General features: G+C 40.5%; 2 protein-coding genes across 5 annotated transcripts in view; one reads left to right on the top strand and one right to left on the bottom strand.

The window, feature by feature from the left end:
- The window catches only part of PSRC1 (proline and serine rich coiled-coil 1), a 909,216-nt gene extending 900,605 nt beyond the window's left edge, over positions 1 to 8,611 (bottom strand). For 2 of the 3 annotated variants that reach the window (XM_044076466.1, XM_044076467.1), the window contains exon 1: positions 8,478 to 8,592. The gene's annotated coding sequence lies outside the window, so the exon portion shown is untranslated. Of the gene's footprint in view, positions 1 to 8,477 lie in introns of all 3 variants that reach the window. The other variant, XM_044076468.1, reaches the window with a different exon arrangement.
- Positions 8,612 to 8,659: 48 nt separating this feature from the next.
- The window catches only part of PPIL1 (peptidylprolyl isomerase like 1), a 161,956-nt gene continuing 152,219 nt past the window's right edge, over positions 8,660 to 18,396 (top strand). For both annotated transcript variants that reach the window (XM_044076470.1, XM_044076469.1), the window contains exon 1: positions 8,660 to 8,815. In XM_044076470.1, the coding sequence (XP_043932405.1) occupies positions 8,760 to 8,815 (56 nt within the window). In that variant the 5' untranslated portion in view covers positions 8,660 to 8,759. The remainder of the gene's footprint in view (positions 8,816 to 18,396) is intronic.

The following is an 18,396-nucleotide window of genomic DNA, read 5'->3' as shown; positions in this document are numbered from 1 at the left end:
ATTTACAAGCCTAGCCCAGCCCATAGTTTTGTGGCTTACGCCACCCCTTTAGTATGGGGAACTATACCCATTATTTTGCTGTGCCTCTGTTGAGCAGTGACACTGAGGTAATCCCTGGGGTATATCTGCGATCTCCCATCCATTGGTCAAGATTTCTCTTGAACAAGGCCAGCGAGGTGCTCTGCCTCACATATACCGGGATTTTATTCCACAGCATAGGGAGTCTTTGGGTGATGAATCTATCCCTCCAGCACGTCCTATTAATAGCCGTGTCGAGGTTCAAGTCTCCCGCCCTTGTGGCTCTGACGGATCTGGATTTTTTGAGGTGAAGCATATTCATCAAATCTGGGTTTGACATGGCCTTGTATGTTAGGCAAAGGTCACCTCTGAGCAAGCGGTAGCGACTGAATAGAGCTGGAGTTCTTTCAGTCGGGCAGCATAGGACAGATGTTTGAGACCCTTTATCCTTTTGGTGAGGAACTTTTGTGGCCTCTCCAGCTGCTGCAAGTGTCGGGTCAGATACATTCGAATGGGGCATTGTACTCAATCATTGGTCTGATGAGTGATGAGTATAGGGAGACTATGACCTCCCTTGATCTAGATGAGAATCCCTTCATGATAAGGTGGGCAATGTAGAAGGTCTTCCTAACTACTTTAGCTACATGGGTGTCGAATGACAGACTACTATCAACCTGGGTCCCCAGGTCCCTGATAACTTCTTCTGTGCTCAGTGGATTGCCACCTATTTGGTAGCTAGGGGTAACCTTGTTTTTCGAAGGGTATGACTATGCATTTTTGGCATTTAACTTTAGGCCATGGCTCTGGCACCAGTTATCCGTTTCTGTGAGACCCTTCTGAAGGATATCTGTGTCAGATGTGTTTTCTACTATGGTGCCCAGTTTGCAGTCATCTGCAAACTTTGTCAGCCATAACCCTCCTGTGTTTGCTTGTACTTCGGAAAAGTAGATGCCAAACAAGAGTGGGCCCAGGACTGAGCCCTGTGGTACACCACTTGTGACAGGCTTTGAGTCTGACATGGCGCCAGCAACTCTGACCCTGTGGGTTCTGTCACTCAGCCAGTTTGCAACCCATCTTGTGATGTATGGGTTAACATTTAAGCTGATGAGTTTTTCAATGATACCCGAGTGGGGTCTCAGTGAGGCCCTTTTGTAGGATATTCACATTGTTAGGAGTTTCAATTATGGCTCCTAGTTTGCAGTCACCTGTGAACTTCGTTAGCCTGTACTTCAGAGAAGTAGATACCAAAGAGGAGAGGACCCAGGACTGAACCCTGTGGTACTCCACTTGTCACTGGTCTGAAGTTGGATTTGGAGTCTGCTACTTTCACAGTGTGGGTTCCGTCAGTGAGCCAGTTGGCAACCCATCTTGTGACATAGGGATTTATACCTAGTAGTAGTGAGTTTATCTATAATTCCAGAGTGTGGAGTGATGTCAAAAGCCTTGGTGAAATCTAGGTAGGCTGTGTGAACTACCTTACCCTCATCTATGGCTTTGGTGACTGCTTCAAAGAAGTCAATCAGGTTTAGGAAACATGATCCGCCTTTTACAAACCTGAACTGGGTGGAGTCCAGAGTTTGAGATTACCAATGTCTTTGTTTATAAGTTCCAGGATGATGCATTCCATGGCCTTGCAGACCAGGCTCGTTAGGCTAATGGGGCAGTAGTTCCCGGGTTCCGTGGTGGCTCCCCTTTTGTGGGGTGGGATAACCGTCGCTGTGCGCCATTCAGTGGGCACAAAGCCTGAGGTGAGGCTATGATTGAACATGGTGCTTAGGCGGGGTGCCAGTTCATTCTGTAGTTCCCGTAAAATGCAGCCTGGGATGTTCTCAGATCCCATGGATGCTGTGTTCTTGGCTTTGGAGTGTGCGTTTTTTACCCATGCAGCCGTGATTACAGGAACTTTGCATTCTTCCAGTATAGAGATGTGCCCTTTAGGGGGTGGGGGGGGGGGGGGCACTGAACCTATCTGCCAGGATGTTGGCAATATCAGTTGGTTCTGTATATTTAATGCCACTGTGCTGTAACTCAGAGCAGATCCGAGTGTTGCCATTGAGATTCTTGACATAGCTGTAGAATGCTTTGTGGTTGTCTTTAGAATTCGTGACGATTTTGTTTTCATAACTAGCTTTGGAGGATTTTATGAGGGATCTTAGCTTCTTACTGAGGCTGACCACGGAGTTCTTCCAGTCATGGGATTTTACTCTTTTTTGCAACAGATTCTTTCTTCTGTTGTAGAGTTTGTTTATGGCAGGGGACCACCAGATTGGCTTCCTTTTTTTTGGAGGACAGCATCTTGGTTCTGTTAGGGATAACACAATCCATGCACTCATGTAAGTGCTTATAAAGTGCATTTGTGTAGGATTCATCAGTCGTACCTCTATTGTCCGTCTGCATGGGTGTCATGAAGTTTGCCACTTCTGTCTTAAGAAGTGTGAAGTTGACTTTGGAGAAATTTTTTACGGTGGTTTCCGTAATGGGGGATGAGATGTGGATGCCTAGGCTGATTAGCTTGTGGTTGGATCCGAACAACGAGGAATTGACTTCTGGTGTGGAACACTGGTCGCCCATGTTGGTAATGACCAGGTCTAGTATATCCCTGCCCCTGGTGGGGGTGTGGATAAGTTGATCCAAGGCATTGGAATTTATGAATTCCAAAAAACGTTGAGCAAAAGAGTTGATACAGGAGTTATTTTCCCAGTTAATGGTGAGGTAGTTTAAATCGCCCATTATTAGGGAGTTGGGTTGTACCCTAACATTTTCCAGTGATTGAAGAAATGAGGAGTAGGAATCCTGGGGCATGGGGGGGGGGGATCTGTAGCAAGCTACAATTTGGATTGCAGTCTTACCCAGAGTTAGTTGCACTTACATAATCTCGGATGCATTATGCTAAGCAACTAGCCTGGAGATGTGGATATCCTTAATGAATATGGACACGCCTCTGCCTTTAGTGTTTTGGTCCAGGTTAGGTAGCCGAAAGGTGTGGTATGAATTATAGTCTGGTAATGCAGGGGTGCTCTCTGGAGCCTTGAACCAGGTCTCTGCCACTGCACAGATGTCGATGTTCTCCATTTTAAGGAATGCCTCGAGTGAATGCATTTTGAGGTTTAGACTTCTAGCACTGACTAGCATTACCCTCAGATTTTGCTTGCTTGTACCTGTTACAGTGGCGAATTTGTCATTTGAACCAACTTGCCTAAAAAAGGCACTATAGGGGTGGCAAGAGCCTTAGCCAGTATCCGAAATCCCAAGGGCGACAGGTGCAGGCCATCTCTGGCAAAGTATCGTGGTCTGTCGATCATGTCATCCCAGGCAGACGGATACTGGATCCCCTTAGAATGACACCAGAAGCTTAGCCAATTATTGAAGTCAATCATTTTGTTCTTGTACTGTGGTATCATTCTGGGTGATGGCAGGATGCTACTCAGGGGTAGGGTCATACCTGCCTGGGCTACAAGATCAGAGAGCTCCTCCATGTCTCTTTTCATGTAGTCCTGGAACATACATCTCAGGTCATTCACACCAACATGGACAATAACAGAGTCATATTTGTACTTGCTGTGGAGTGACCTGAGTGTGTGCGTTATGTGGTGGATCCTGGCACCCGACAGGCAGCTGACAGTAACTCTCTCCTTGTTTAGCCAGTGAGTGGAACATCAGTGTGCCTGACTATAGAGTCACCTATGACTAGAGTGTTGGGTACGCTGTTATGCCTTATGGGCTATGGTTGAGTGGCACACTGAGTTTGTGGGCTATGAGTCTTTTGGGTTGTGTTGGGGTGGAAGTTGCATGCGTTTCTGCTCTGTTGCTTGAGCAGAATTTTATTGAGAGCCTCCACGAATGTAGGTATGTGTTTTGTGTTGCTATGTGCATGTTTTGGTGGTGTAGGTTTTGAGGGACTATGTGATAGTGTGGTGTGATGCAAGTATTTACCTTTTCCTCTTGACTGTCTAGTCCAGTGTTGGGTGAAGAGAGCTTTGCTTCCAGTTTGGCTATATAAGTGCATCTCTCCCAGGTTGTAGTGTTGGGTGGTAGGAGGAGAGGGTTGTCTTGTGTACATGAGACAATTGCTGCATTGCGCCAAGATGCCCAGATTCATCGGGTAGACAGGAGAAAACACCGGGAGCTGACCATTCCACATGCCTGGATAGGTGCTCATTTGTTAAGTACTAAAACGATTTTCCTCTAGACAAGTGGGGAAAGTGGAGTGCTGTAGTAATTTGTAGCTTATTTAGTGCTTACGAGTTCTGAACAAATGCTGAGCTCAAAGAAACAGATTTGAGTGCTAAAACTAAAAAACTGGCTAGTTCTAAGGGAAAATTTGAAGAGCAGACTTTATGGTGCCCGGAATAGTTTAACCCTAGCTAAGCAGCGATGCATAAAGTGTATTTTTTTTAAATATAACAATAGCAAATGGATTTAAACAAATTAACCAATAAAAAGCTAAAAACTGAGCCCCGTTCCAGCAGTCTTCTACAAGCCAAGTTCTAACTGCACACTCCTGCCACTAGGGTGCAGGGGAACCTTCTCCAAAAAAGATGGTCTGGATTAGTGCTCAAGTTATACAAACAAAGCTAGGTTCAGCATGTCTGAATTTAGTCTATGCTACAGCAAACAAGGCGTACCAATTTCAGAAAGAAACAGCTCAAATAAGCAGGCACAATAAGCTTTTAACCAGAAACTCCCAGCTCAGAAGGGCATAGGTTCATAGGCTAGTAGGTTCATAGGCTAGTACCAGGCTAACTGCCCTTGCGAGCCATTTTAAGCCTAGCCAGTTATCCCCTGTGAGATTCAAACCCTGTACCTTGTGTTTGTAAGGCAAACACCTTAACCATTAGGCAATCTACTCTCTCCTCCCACAAGAGTGCATACCACACCTTCTTAATGTAGAATAACTGGCCCGAAGCCCAAGTGCTTACACCAGAACTAATAGACTTTTAGAATAACAGACACTATGCGTTCATTCAGCAACTCACAACTTGGAAGGACGCAAGCTACCTGCCCTGCCACAGCAGTGCAGGCCACAAACCTTCTTAATGTAAAAGAACTGGTCTGAAGTCCAAGTGCTTCAACCAAAGGCTTAAACAGTTACAATTTAATCAGGCTACTAACAAGCAGTAAGCTTTCTGAATTACAGTCTTTATTCAGTCAGTCTACTTACAGTCAGCATATTTGCTAGGTTCCAGGTACTCACTAGTGGAATCACTGCTGGTTTGCAATTCTACTGGTTTTACGAAATGCGTAGGGATCTGGTTAAGTGTTTTTCATGGCTATCAGCCCTACTTGTACACGATCCTTGTTTATGAATACTCTGCTCTGCTTCTCTTCAGTCTGAAGCAATTAGTAATGTTCTTTATAGTCACATTATTCAGACCTTCATAAATGTACATGTAAATCTCACTGACCTCTACACGCTTATTTTGTGCTTGAACATTATGAACATGTTTCACCATGCCCAATGTCTCATGAGTCAAACAATCCAACATATTAGGCAAGATAGCTCATTTAATAGTGGTGCTATTTGAAACATATGAATATAAAAATAAGTATAAGGTTCTATCAACAGTTTTTCACCTGCTGTCTTTATCTGGTGTCCTGAATATGTCAGCAATGTGTGTACTGTTTTCTTAGCAGTACCTTTCAGCAACAATGTTTTAAAAGTATTCTCTAACATGATGTTACAGACTGTACCTGTGTCTAATTTAAATCCTGCACTTTGTCAATCAAGTCTATGGTTTCTTGTCTGTCAGACTGACATTCATGTCACACTGCAATCACCACATCCCCTTTTGGAAAGACTAAGACTACCTACAAAGAACATATCCTCTTTTCTGACAACCAACTCATAATTAACACATCCCCTTCTCCAACAACTGTGTCATAACAAACATCTTTTGTAATGACAAAGTCATCTTCTTTGTCTTCCTCACATGTACTACTAGCATGCCCACTACCGCACCCAGAGTTAATTACGCTATATTGTTTTGGTACTTAAATCATGCATCTCGAACATACAGTGTGACAGTCTGGAAGTCAGTGCAGAGGATTAAGGGTATGAGCTGCTGAGGAACTGCCAAGGTTTGATTCCCTCCGCCTCTTGTTTGCCCACTGTGCACTTCTGAGCAAATCACTTAAGCAGACCATGTTCTGGGGCAATAGGGAAATTGGACTACACTCCTCAGTGGTCTCCTGGTCCACATGCCTAGCAACCTATGCAATACCGATAACGTTACAGTCCGTTCTTTAAAGGTACACTATCATGTGTAAGCATGTGTACCACACACAGCTACGAAAATACTTAAACATTGGGTTTCTTTTGGCACAGATGCTGAATATTAATCACATTGCATTCTGCACACTGTTGAGTAATCATGCTTCTGCCTCCACGGGGCTGGGGGCGGGCTTTGGTACTGAGATTACCTGATGTATTTACTAACACCGGTTATATTGAGACTTGGAAACCTCCCCTTCGGATCACGCAGGAATGGGCGTGGCCTGTGTGATTGACCAGGCGCAGACCTGAGTTTCAATATGCAAATGTATCATGATTGACACACAATGCAGATTTGCCCGTGGTGACATCATGCATGACTTTTAGTTCAGAAGTTACTATAATGGGTTCTTTTGGGTCCTTACTCTTTTAATGTTTAATCCCCATCACAGAACTGTTCCATTACTTTGTTATAAGAGCGGCAGCGTAAGACGTCTGATTAACCTGCCATAGTGAATGTACGCTAAATATTAACACAGAAGTTGCAAACACTCCCAGTTTATGTCATCTTCAGTGCTGTTTTACAAAACAATGCAATTAGACACCCAATAACATTCTACAGTCACCTACCACATCATCCGTTCAAAATACAAAATTACTCATAGTAAATATAAAATATTCATGTATTCAATTATGGTAAATATTAAATCATAACCAGCAATTACAGACATGTCAAAATGTCGCCATGCAAAATCTACATAGAAAAAGCAGACAAGTACAGATTCTGTAAAGCAGAACTAGAAAGAGTTGCTGGTTGCAATATAGTCTTGGCGGATGGTCTGCATACAGAAAGTCACAACAATGGAGCAAAAACTGCTGCACTGGGATGTTGCAGATAGCGCAACAGATGTAGTTGAAAAACAATGAGCAAAAAGCATTAAAGAAATTAAGTTCTGATCGCATGGGAACATGAAATAACAAGTAAAAAAGTGAAATCAAGAAAACCAGACATACTACTGAAAGAAAACAAAACCATAATGGATAGCTGCACTGACTGATTATAGTACCCGTTATGGTGAGACACAACGACATACAATGCCAATATCTACAAGCAGAAACTGCAGCCATCTGAGTTACACTCAAACAGTACAAGCAACAGGGATAATAAAAGGAGGATTTTCAAGCATACTTACATATACTACCAGTACAAGTAACTCCACACAAAGTGCATTAGAAAGCAATTTTGACTACTATGCCGGTGTTGTGACCAACACTTTTAGCAAACATCAAAGAATAAAGTGTCTACACACGAATTCCTGTCACAGTATTAGAAATCCGAAACATTTGCAGAAGTCAAAAAGGTGACAAGCCATTTAGCCCTCATTAGCTGGGTAAGACTCAGTGGGTTTGTGAAACTCAAAATAACCAATTACTTCATCTCTGCAGACGAATAAGCCTCTCGGCAACTCTATTTTTACCTCCAAAATTGGGAGCAAAGGTTAGTGGAAAATGTGACAATTTAGGGAGACGTTTTAAATAATAATGGCGTTATTTAAAATGTTGTTAGGAAAGGAAGATGTGCGTGAATTGTGTTATTTTTTTCTGAACCAAAAAATGTATCCATACTGATTATCACGATTAACAGACTGTATGAAACTTTGGATTTAATAATACTTATTTGAGAACTAGTCTGAGTTTTCCACGATTTTCTTCTCAACATTAAGTTGCCGTTCCTATAAGAATTACTGATTTGTTTATTTGTGCGACACTTTTACTCTTGGAGAAGAACCACAATAACACGGAATGAATGACATGATGCTACTCATACAAGTAAAACAAACGTCACTCAACGTCAACCTACCAAATTCAAATATGACCGCGCCGAATCCGATTTGCTACTGGTCAACAAAGCGATGTCTGATTGGTGCTCAGGTCACCCTGCCCACTCGCCCGGTGGACAAAACTTAAACATGTAAACAAACGAGCCTCCGTGGCTCAGTCTCTTTTAGTTTGCATTATGAGAGCTGTTGTGTAAACCTGTTCATTTGGGAAGGTGGCCAAGCAGAATTCAGTTAGCTTCAGAAAACTCATCCTCAATACTTTCTCACAGTTTGTATACAAACACCCCCTTTTGCTAACAGAATAGTTAGCGGGACTAACACAAACTACTATTGTGTCAGATCAAGGCAGTACAACTGACAAAAATTACTAAACAAGACGAGAAAACTCACTGTCAATATGTACTTACTTAATTACTTTTAAACAAGAACTGGATACATCCCCGGTACGTATGGAAAAATCGTAGTACATCCCGCACGTTTGACTGGCCTGTTCAAACTGCCAGTTTCTGTTGCCAGTGCAAGTGCCCCGCCTACTTAGTTCCTCCCACTCAGTGACAAGTTACCCGGAATGATTTTTTTGCAACACAGGAGGACATGTGTTATGTTTAATGCTTGATTCTAGTTAGGGGTGTAGTTAAGTTAGTTTATAATTATTTGTATTTATTGTTGAGAGTTATTGCTTGCAGAACATGTCAGGTATCCCACCGGATTCTTGGCAACCTCCCACCGTTTCGTTAGAAACCACGTAAGTATACCAAATTAAAGCAAAATGCCTAGAGTAAAAATACATCTTCGCATGGTGTTGTACAGGTTGTTTTCTGCTGTGTTACATGGAAGGGCGCTGTATAGTCACAATTGTGTGCCCTGTTTTGATTTCCTCGTTTTGTGCCATAATCATTGTTTTGTACGGAAGGCTGAAACGTGGTTCACAACTTCCGTTACTATGGTATTTTTTTAGTTCTGTGTTTTGCCTACTTGTTCCACGTTCTGGGGCGTGTGTGTGTGTGTAAGAACATTTTTACAACGAGATTGCTGCAGCTGCATATTGAGAAAATTCGAATGCAGCTGGTGAAGCAGCCAGTTATATGTGCTGTTTATTACGCAGACTTTATTGAGAGAGTAATGTGACCATACATTTTTGCAAGTTCAAGTGGAAATTTCCTTATTTATCTAGTTATTTGCTAATGGGGTGATGGGTGGTCAAATGATACTTTCCACCATCACAGCTCTCAACCTTCCATCTCCAAACTGGGGAACACTACTCCTCATAGTGTGGAACAAATGGGCAAAATGTGGAACACATACTAACGGCTTACTAACAACTTCAGCTAGGAAGGTCATAGGATGGTTAAAATATACTGCTTTTGCTTATAAAAAATATTTTAATGAATTAATATGATTAATTTCTATTTACCATAAATATCAGTTAAAAAAAATTCCTAACCCTGATTCACTGTAGAACTTCGAGGAACATGATCTTTTTAAGACCCCAAATGAGGTAGGTTCCATGTAAAGAGGTACACTTGAGAGGCATATCCACCATGAGGTCGGGGGCAAATGGGTTACAATAATCAGTCAAAATTGTAAATGTTTTTGTATGGGGAGCTTATTTTAAATAAAATGGGGGATATGGAGTTCCTCAGTGCTTGGGTCACTTTTAGAGAAGACTGTGATCTTTCAGCTTTTCGTAAGAGAGACTGGGAAGTTTTTTTGATGTGGAATTGAATTAGCCATGAATGATCTGTTTGTAGGACTCAGATGTGAGAGGTAGATGGAAGTAGCTTGTCTAGGATAGTGGCAAAGAGAAATGTAACATTCTCAGTTATGGCGAGGGTATTAGTGGAGGAAAGAAGTTGGTAATGTTTGGCTGATCAGATACATTTGTGAAATAGCAGATGCTCTACGAGAGCTGTAATCTAAGCTATATAGGACATCCTGCCAAGGATATGTTCTCCATCAGCCCACTCTAAAGCTTTTAGGGCACTCCCCACATTCTTTAGCTGTTGCTTGCATCAGAACTTAGAAAGAAAAGGGTAGCCATTGTACCAAACTTAAGAACTTTCTTACTGCTGAACTGTATGGTGTATTTCGGCTCTTCGGCGATCTACCATCAGTCCATTTTACAGGGAGGGCAGATAAGTTCCCTGTTGGGGATTACCTTTCCATTTTTTTAATTTGTTAAATGTACTGTGTAAAGCAGTGCAACATATTTCTTTGGCCCCAATGTATCTCCCATATGGAGACCTTTTTTTTCTCCCTTGGGCAGTTTTTTCCTGGTTACTTGTTGTAAGTTATTCTAAGTTTGCAGTTATGCCTTTCCCTATTTGTTTGTTGTACCTCCCTACATGGGTGGCTTGTACTTCTGAAACATCTGATTGGGACATGTGATGTTGCTCTTCAGGTGTTGGGTATTTTTCTTACCTAATCCTGCTGATTTTTAGGGACCCCTTCTCTGGCCTCATTATGAACCTTAGCCTAGTATATTATTTCATCCTTCCCCAGTCTGTACAAAAAGACATACGAGTAAGCATGCTTTTGGTTTTTAGTCCAACTTCTGTGCCTCAGCTGCTGATGGATGCTTTTTCTGCGGCCATGAGTTGTTCCTCAGACCATTCGTGTTCTTTCCTTGTTCTCTCTGGTGTTGCTACCTGGGAAGCTACTAAGGAATGGGAGGTTAGCATGTCCTCTGGCTGTGGTACAGGGAGAACAACCCTTGCTGCTACTGGAGGGACTGAGAGGCGTTCCTCTGTTACACTCTGAGATGTTTTTCCAATGATAGTGGCTGTTCATATGGCCATATCTTTTCGGGATTGCCTAGGAAAAGGGAGCATAGCTGTGCCCATTCTCTTTCTTGTGAAGACTGGTTACACTTTCCTACAGGTTTATATTCTGTCTTTTAGTCTCTTAGTTTGGACATGCCTGTTTTTAAACAAAAGAAGTTGGCTCCCTTTTCAGATGCTGATCCTCTACTGGAGGACCAGTCTTTTCAATGCCATTTGGTCTCCCTGGCTTCCTCTCCTGCCTAGGGAGATTTTGACCTTGAGAGAAGTTCCTCCTCTTATTCCCCTGTAGGAGTTTTGTCTTTTCTGGACACTTGCACTAAAGAGTGACTTGTTTTATCTGAAACAATTGGACATTTTCAACTCTCCGATGAGATATTATGACTTATAGTGGAAAACACTTTCTCGGCAAGTTGCTGTTCCTCCTCTTTTACTGGCTATGGAGGCTGTTTTAGGCAGTTTTTACCTCCCCTGACATGTAGTCTTCTATTCCATGGAAACATGATCAGCAGTGATTAGTTTATCCAAATCCACTTCTGAACTTCTAGTCCAGTGCCCTTTGCTTATTTGGCAAATTGGAAGAGGTGTTCTAGATGATGCCTCTGTAAGAAACATAATTCATTACAGGCCCAGATACTCTGGTTGTTCACTCTCCTTGGGTGGTTATCTGCTGGCGAAAGAGGTTGTACATATAAGTGTGTCTCGTTCTTGGGGCATTAATTTGTGCTATAAAAACTTGTATAGCTAAGATGGGAAAAGATGATAAAAGTTGTGATGGATAATCAATTGCCATGGATGTGTCTAGGAACATATGGTATTCCTGAGGAAATTTGTAAGTAGGAGGAAAAAACAATATTTTAAAACTGACAGTACCAGCATCTTGTGTATAAAGTAGCAGCAACTATTTTAAGAACTAAGCTACCATTAGGATGGAGAGAATAGAGTTTATCAATAGGGATCAAAAAGGAACAACAGGAACCAACCAGGAGCAAAAACAACAAGCACAGTATCCACCAACAAATTTATTTAAAACTCAAATAACTCTGACGTCTCGGCCAAAGCCTTCAAGGAGAATAAAACACTTTCAGCATCATAGCAATATATACATCTCACTATAAGATAATTATACAATTAATCAATTTAACTCACACATTAATAAGATAATGCCTTCCAATTGAGCTCCTCATTTAGCCCAAAAGGAGACATAGTTTTAAATCTGAAAATATACACAGCTTCTTTTTGCAGTAAAAGTTTTCACATTCACATTATGATATACAGAGACACAAATTTGTTCTAATATAGTGCCTTTTAAACCTTCACTACATTTATTGTGAAATTGTGCAAAATGCAGAGCTACAGGGCTATCCATATTAGCATTTTTTATATCCCTAATATGCTCCAAAAGCCTTATTTTAAACGCCCTTTTCGTCTCTCCTATGTAAAATTTATTACAGGGACATTGTAAGGAATAAACAACACCTATAGAATTACAATGAAAAAAAATATGTGTACTAAATTTAACATTATTAATAAAGTCAAAATTAGTTACAATATGCTTACAAGCTATACACTTCCCATATGGGAAGGTTTATCAATATGGATGACTGAACGTAGGGTCACAGAAGAAAAGGCAAAGTGAAGCCAAAATGTGTTTGTGAAAAGTAGCAAATGAGGCAAAGCTATTTGGGAGTAAATAACTAGGCTTGAGAAAATTCAGTGTGGGATGGGGCCAAGCAGACGTCTGGACTGCAGGTTGGAGACTGCCTTCCCTAGCAGGGATTGATTAAAAAAGGTATAGGCATAGGGAAAGGGTTAGGGGAGTGTTATATGATAGAGTATCTCTGGTGGACTCTATAGTTGTCAAGAACATGTAGAATAAAATCTACTACAAAAAAGACTAATTGGTAGAACATAAAATGTAAGACTAATGTAACGTGCTAACAATAGCAATCAGTAGGAAGAAGTTAGAAAAGCCTGGCAATAGTAATGGAAAGGCAATATACAGGAAAACAGTGGGAAGATATTTATGACTCCCAAGTCTGCAACACAATCAAGAAGGTTTAAGATTTTTGCATGGAAGTATTTGTGTAGGTACGTTTGTACCCCAAGAACACTTAATTTTGCACAAGTAGACAGTGATTGTTATGATGGGAAGAGGGGGAGTACTTGGGAACATGTTTTTTGGGGGAATGTAATGAGTTGATAACGTTTTAGAAATTCCCTACAGGATACTTTGTCAGGAATATTGAAGAACTGGATGTAGAATCTTTAGAAAAGGGAGGGGGTAAACTGTATAGAAGGAAAAGGAATCTGTGGGAACAATACAAACAGAATAATGTTCAGGAGGACGAGTGATATTTCATTGAAGATAAGACTTGAACAATCTGAAATGTTAAAGTGGATAATTAATAATACAACAATCATATTTGCACAATGTATACAAAGGAACAATATAATGGTTGGCTTGTTTGCTCTTTTATAATTGAAGGTATACTCATGTCACTATGTAATGTGTGATGTTAATAAAGATGGTAAAATAAAAACATTACATCCTCTTTTCTTTTTACCTGTTTGGGGGCAGCCTTGAAGTTCTTATCTTGGACAACGGTCTTGTTAGTTCTGACCTCTTCTAGGCATCTTGAGTTGCAAGCCTTAATGGTCAGCCATCTCAATCTCATTTTTTGTAGGGATAGGGTTTCCTTGTTCATGTCTATAGTGTCAATTACTCTCTGTGTTATTTTCTGAGCCCACAACTGAAGATGAAAGATTCTTCATTAGGCTGCAGAGATGCTCTGTTCATAGAACTCCATCACTGTGAATTGCTGATCAGCTGTTTATTTCCTATGGAGGCAGAAATAAGGGCCAAACAATATCTAAATGTACTATTTTGAGATAGTTGTCCCAAGTTTTTGCTTTTTTTTTTCTTATGCCCACCATGGATGGTACTGTCAGGGCTTTGGCTCCTTTTTAACATAACAGGAGATGTTTGAGTAGATAGACCATGAATTTGCATTGCTTTTAACTCTGTATATTTTTGTTTCGTTAGGACTTGGTATTGATTTTTGACAATTAGGATTCCTTCTTTTTGGGCAAGAAAGCTCTGAAGATTGGTGCCATGCCTGCCTTTTATTTCCTACATTCTAACTCAGGTGGTAGCTACAGCACGTGTGGAATGCCCTACAAACTTTGGAGACGACCAATGGGGGACCAGACTTTGGCAGGATGTTCCATATAGCATAGGCTGCTACAGCAGTGATCTACTCTAGCATCTGCTGTTGCATTAAGAGCACGTGTGCAACAGTACTAGATCCTTTTCTGGCCTCTTTGTAGTAAAGGGGTGTTAAGTGCATACTGACATGTTTAGACAGCTCAGCTGCATGTATCATTTGCGAGATTGCAAGCCATCTCATATGATTGAATTGAGAGGGGGCTAGAAGGATGCTAAGGGATTTGCATGTTTCATCGGGCGAACTGAGTTACCCTAAGGGATGCAAAGTTGTAAACTGCTGCTAGTTCAGTTTGAACAGTCAGTAACTTTGCACGTAAGTTACTTTTATGATGCTGAAGAAGAGGGCAGAATCCACTGCTAAAGACTTTAGACAGTTGAGGGAGAAGCAAGATTTGTGGTTAGATCAATGCATGTTTCAGGTCAACAACTGTATCTCCGTTAGATATACTTTGATCGTATTGTCAATATAAAGTTTGTACCCTATATGGTGAGGACAGTGGAAATGTTGAAGGCTGAAGCTGTGTGAAAGTTGATCTAAAGAAAGCTATTTTACGATTTGCTTAATGTGTGGTGATGACATATAGGAAAGAATTTTTGTAAACAAGTTTTTTGCATGGTTAGGAACTGGAGCTCAATTTAATATTTTTAAACTCTCATAAGAAATCTCCTCTGAAGTTAAAAAAAAAAAAAAAAAGAATGGAAGCTCCGCATAATTTTGGTCCTTCCTCTGAAGCAGTCTGCCTTGAAGTGGGATTATCAGGACTCGTTCTGTTTGTAAGCGTGAATACATTGCTTACGGTGCAGTGCGAATATCCTGTGAAAAGCTGTATGTACTGGCAAAGCCTGTTGGCTTACGACTAGAATATATAAGCAGTATTAAGAGTGGAGTAAATGCTTTACATAAACATGTTTCAATGTGTAATAATTACAAGAAATGTCTTTTTCTGTTTTAGATACAGTTAGTACTGTTTTAATGGGGTGTTGTGAAGTGCTACACAAAATAGTTTGTTAGCATTGTTTGTTCATTTATTAATTAACATTTGATTACTGGGGAGGTCCTACTAGGAAAAAGCCTTTTTTCGGTGGAGGTCCATGGAGAAAAGCTCCAAACTATTACAAAACATTTTAATAATAATAATTTTACAATCTTCAAAAATAAAGCAAAAAACATTTTAAGTTTAAATAATTATAACAAGTAATAGTAAAAAAAATTGATTAAGAATTGATACAAGTTATGTGACAATCATTTAATATTTATTGAAATTTTAGACAGTTTGTAAAGAAATTAAATGCAAGTTTAATAGAAACTGAAACTGCAGTATGAAGTGAGGGGACAAACCGGCTTATTATGGTATATTTAGAGAGAAAGTCAGGGAAGAGAATTTAAGTAAGGAAGTAAGTGAAGGTGGGAGAGTAAGGAAGTATAAGGAATGAAAAGGTACTTGTTCACATTTGGGGATATAGTTTATCCTGGCTTTGAACAAAGTCAGATTTTAGCTAGGAAGGCTTTCAGAGTGGTTTTGAAATATGGGAAGAGTGTATTGACTTTATGGATACAGGTAAGGAGTTCCAGGCCTTAGCAACCATGTACAGGTACAGACAATGCCCAGCAGATTTGACAGGTTTGTAGACGGACAGGAGTGTTTGGTCGCTGGATTGTATTGACTGACTAGGAGCATAGTTGAATGTTTGTTTTTTTTTGTTTTGTTTTTTTTTATTAGTGCTGGACAGGCAGATGGATGCTGGGTACTTTTTATAGGTGGCAAGAAGCTGTGTAAGTTGCTGGGTAGTTGGCTTTTCAGTGTTGGGTCTGAAAGGGGTATTTGCTGCAAATTTAGCAACTTTGTTATAGCCTTGTTCAGGTTTTAATTTTTGTGAAGCCTGGAGGTTAGTAACGATGGGAGCATCATAAAGAAGTGTGGGGGTGGATAAGTAGTGGGAGCATCATAAAGGCGTGTGGGGGGCGGATAAGTAGTGGGAGCATCATAAAGACGTGTGGGGGCAGATAAGTAGTGGGAACATCATAAAGAAGTGTGGGGGGCGGATAAGTAGTGGTAGCATCATAAAGACGTGTGGGGGCGGATAAGTAGTGGTAAGTGTAACTTTACTTGTGTTGGTGAGAGTTCCTGGCTCTGTAAAGCATCCCTAGTTTTGGATGAGATTTTCTTATGTAATTTTCCATATGTAGGTTGAATGTAAGGTTATCCACTAACACCCCTAATGATTTTGTATGAGAAGTGACTTTAGTGGTTGTTTTATCAAGAGAGAGGACTTTAAATTTAGGTTTTTCGTGAGAGAGGGATTTGGGGGTTAACAGTTTGGTCTTTGCGGGTTGAGCATGAGTTGTGAGTGACAAAGCCATGTTTCAGTGGTTGTTGAAGCTCATGAGTAATTTTTTGGAGATGTGCCATGTTGTCAGATGTGCAGCTGGGAGTGGAATCATCTGTGTATTGTATTAGAGTGGCCTGATGTGTGGAGGATGTTTGGTAAAAATGTTAGAGGAGTGGACCAAGGATAAAGCCTTGCGGTACACTAGTGGTGACTAGGTGGTAAGGAGAGAGCATGGAGTGCCATTTTACTGACTGATACCTGTTGGACAGGTAGGTTTTGAACCACAGAAAGGTGGGCTGAGAGAGACCTAGTGAGGACATGTGAAGTAGAAGTTTGCGTGACAAACTGTGTCAAAGGCTTTAGACAATCCTAGAAATAAGGAAGAGACTAGTTTGTCATTATCTCTAGCTTTATTGACAGCACTGCCCTTCTAACCTATATAGGTAGTAGTACTATGGGAAGGACAGAAGCCATGTTGTGTGGGGGAAGAGAGTTCTTCCTGCAGGAGATAGTTTAGCAATTATTTTTGAATACATTTTCAAGTATTTTGGTGAGGGGAGATAAGATTGCTATAGGTCTAAAGTTATTAGTGTCTGTTAAATTTCCTCCTTTATGCAGAGGGATAATGTGACTTTTTCCAGAGAGGGGGAATGTGGGATTTCTGGATTGACCTAGGATACGCAATGTTCTTGGCTGCTATTTTTAGGTACTCTCTTGGAAGGTAATCCGCTGAAGAAGAGCGTGGTTTAAGTTTGCTAAGAGTGGTTTTATATAGGATGTGGGCACAGGTTTGAAGGTAAAAGTGGATGTGGTGATATGTGGCGTTTGGTCAGAGTTGGGATTACATGTTGAGGAATCCATGGTTAACGGTGCTATACTAGCTACAAGAGTTGGACTATATTGCAGTTTCAAGTGGTGAGTTATGGGAAGAGGGGTTTGGGCAGAATTTTTGGCCAGGATGTAAGCTTTCTTTAATTGATGTGCAAAATGTATAGGGTTGTATTTAGAATAAAGTTATTATATTTTTTTTTGTCTTCGTGTTGTAGTACGATTCTAAAGCATTCTGACGTTCTCAAGATGTTGAGGTGTTCTATATTTTTGCTGTTCTTTCCTTTTTTATTCTCTCTCTCTTGCATTAGCATTTTACTTTTCTGGGTAGCCAATTTGCATTATTTGTTTTCAGTTTCTTCCTTCAAGGAGGTGCAAGGCTTTTTAGGTTAGAAAAGTTGTATTGAATTTATTTACAGTATCGTCTATGGGAAGATTTTTTAGGAACGTCTAGTTAATAGAAGATAGTGTAGTAATGAACATTTTTCAGTTAAACTTGGAAAGGTTGGGTGTTTTATAAATATGCTGTTTAACTGGATGTGTGAGATGTCTAGTTGTATAGATTGAGAGATGGTCACTGAATGACATTGAGTCCTAGTGTATACACCACCACAGGCACAATCTAATAGGGAGTTTGATGTCTTGCTGTAATCTGTGAGGCTATTAGTTATGTGAAACCATTTACTTCATGCTAGATGCAAGGGAAGTTAGAGTTTATGTCCAGCCAATTGACATTCACATCACCTAATAGTATTTTTTCGTGTGGAAATGTTACGGATATGTAATGTAGGATAACTTCCAGTATAGCTGTGTTGTTATCAGAAGGGATGTAATGGGACAGTGATACGAATTTGTTTATAGGAAATGTAATGGACTGTGATTCATATTTGTTTATAATTGTTTATTTTGAGGAAAATAACAAGCTCTGCTGAACTGAATTTTGGTGTCCGTTTGCTGTGAGGGGAAATGTTAATTCTATTCAGCCACCTTTCCTCTTTTTATACAGTCCTTACAGATCATATTATAGCCAGGAGGTATAATTTTTGAAATCTTTTATGCTGGGTTTAACCCAAGTTTCAGTTACAACGAGAACATCAAGTTTATGTTGGGTAATCTAGGTATGAAGTTCAGCGGTTTTATTTATTATGCTTCTAACAT

This window comes from Protopterus annectens, chromosome 7.part0 (genome assembly GCF_019279795.1).
Source record: "Protopterus annectens isolate FY-2018-M chromosome 7.part0, PAN1.0, whole genome shotgun sequence".
Taxonomy (NCBI): domain Eukaryota; kingdom Metazoa; phylum Chordata; order Ceratodontiformes; family Protopteridae; genus Protopterus; species Protopterus annectens.
Note: the sequence above shows the minus strand (reverse complement) of the source record. Positions and strands in the feature narration are given on the sequence as shown.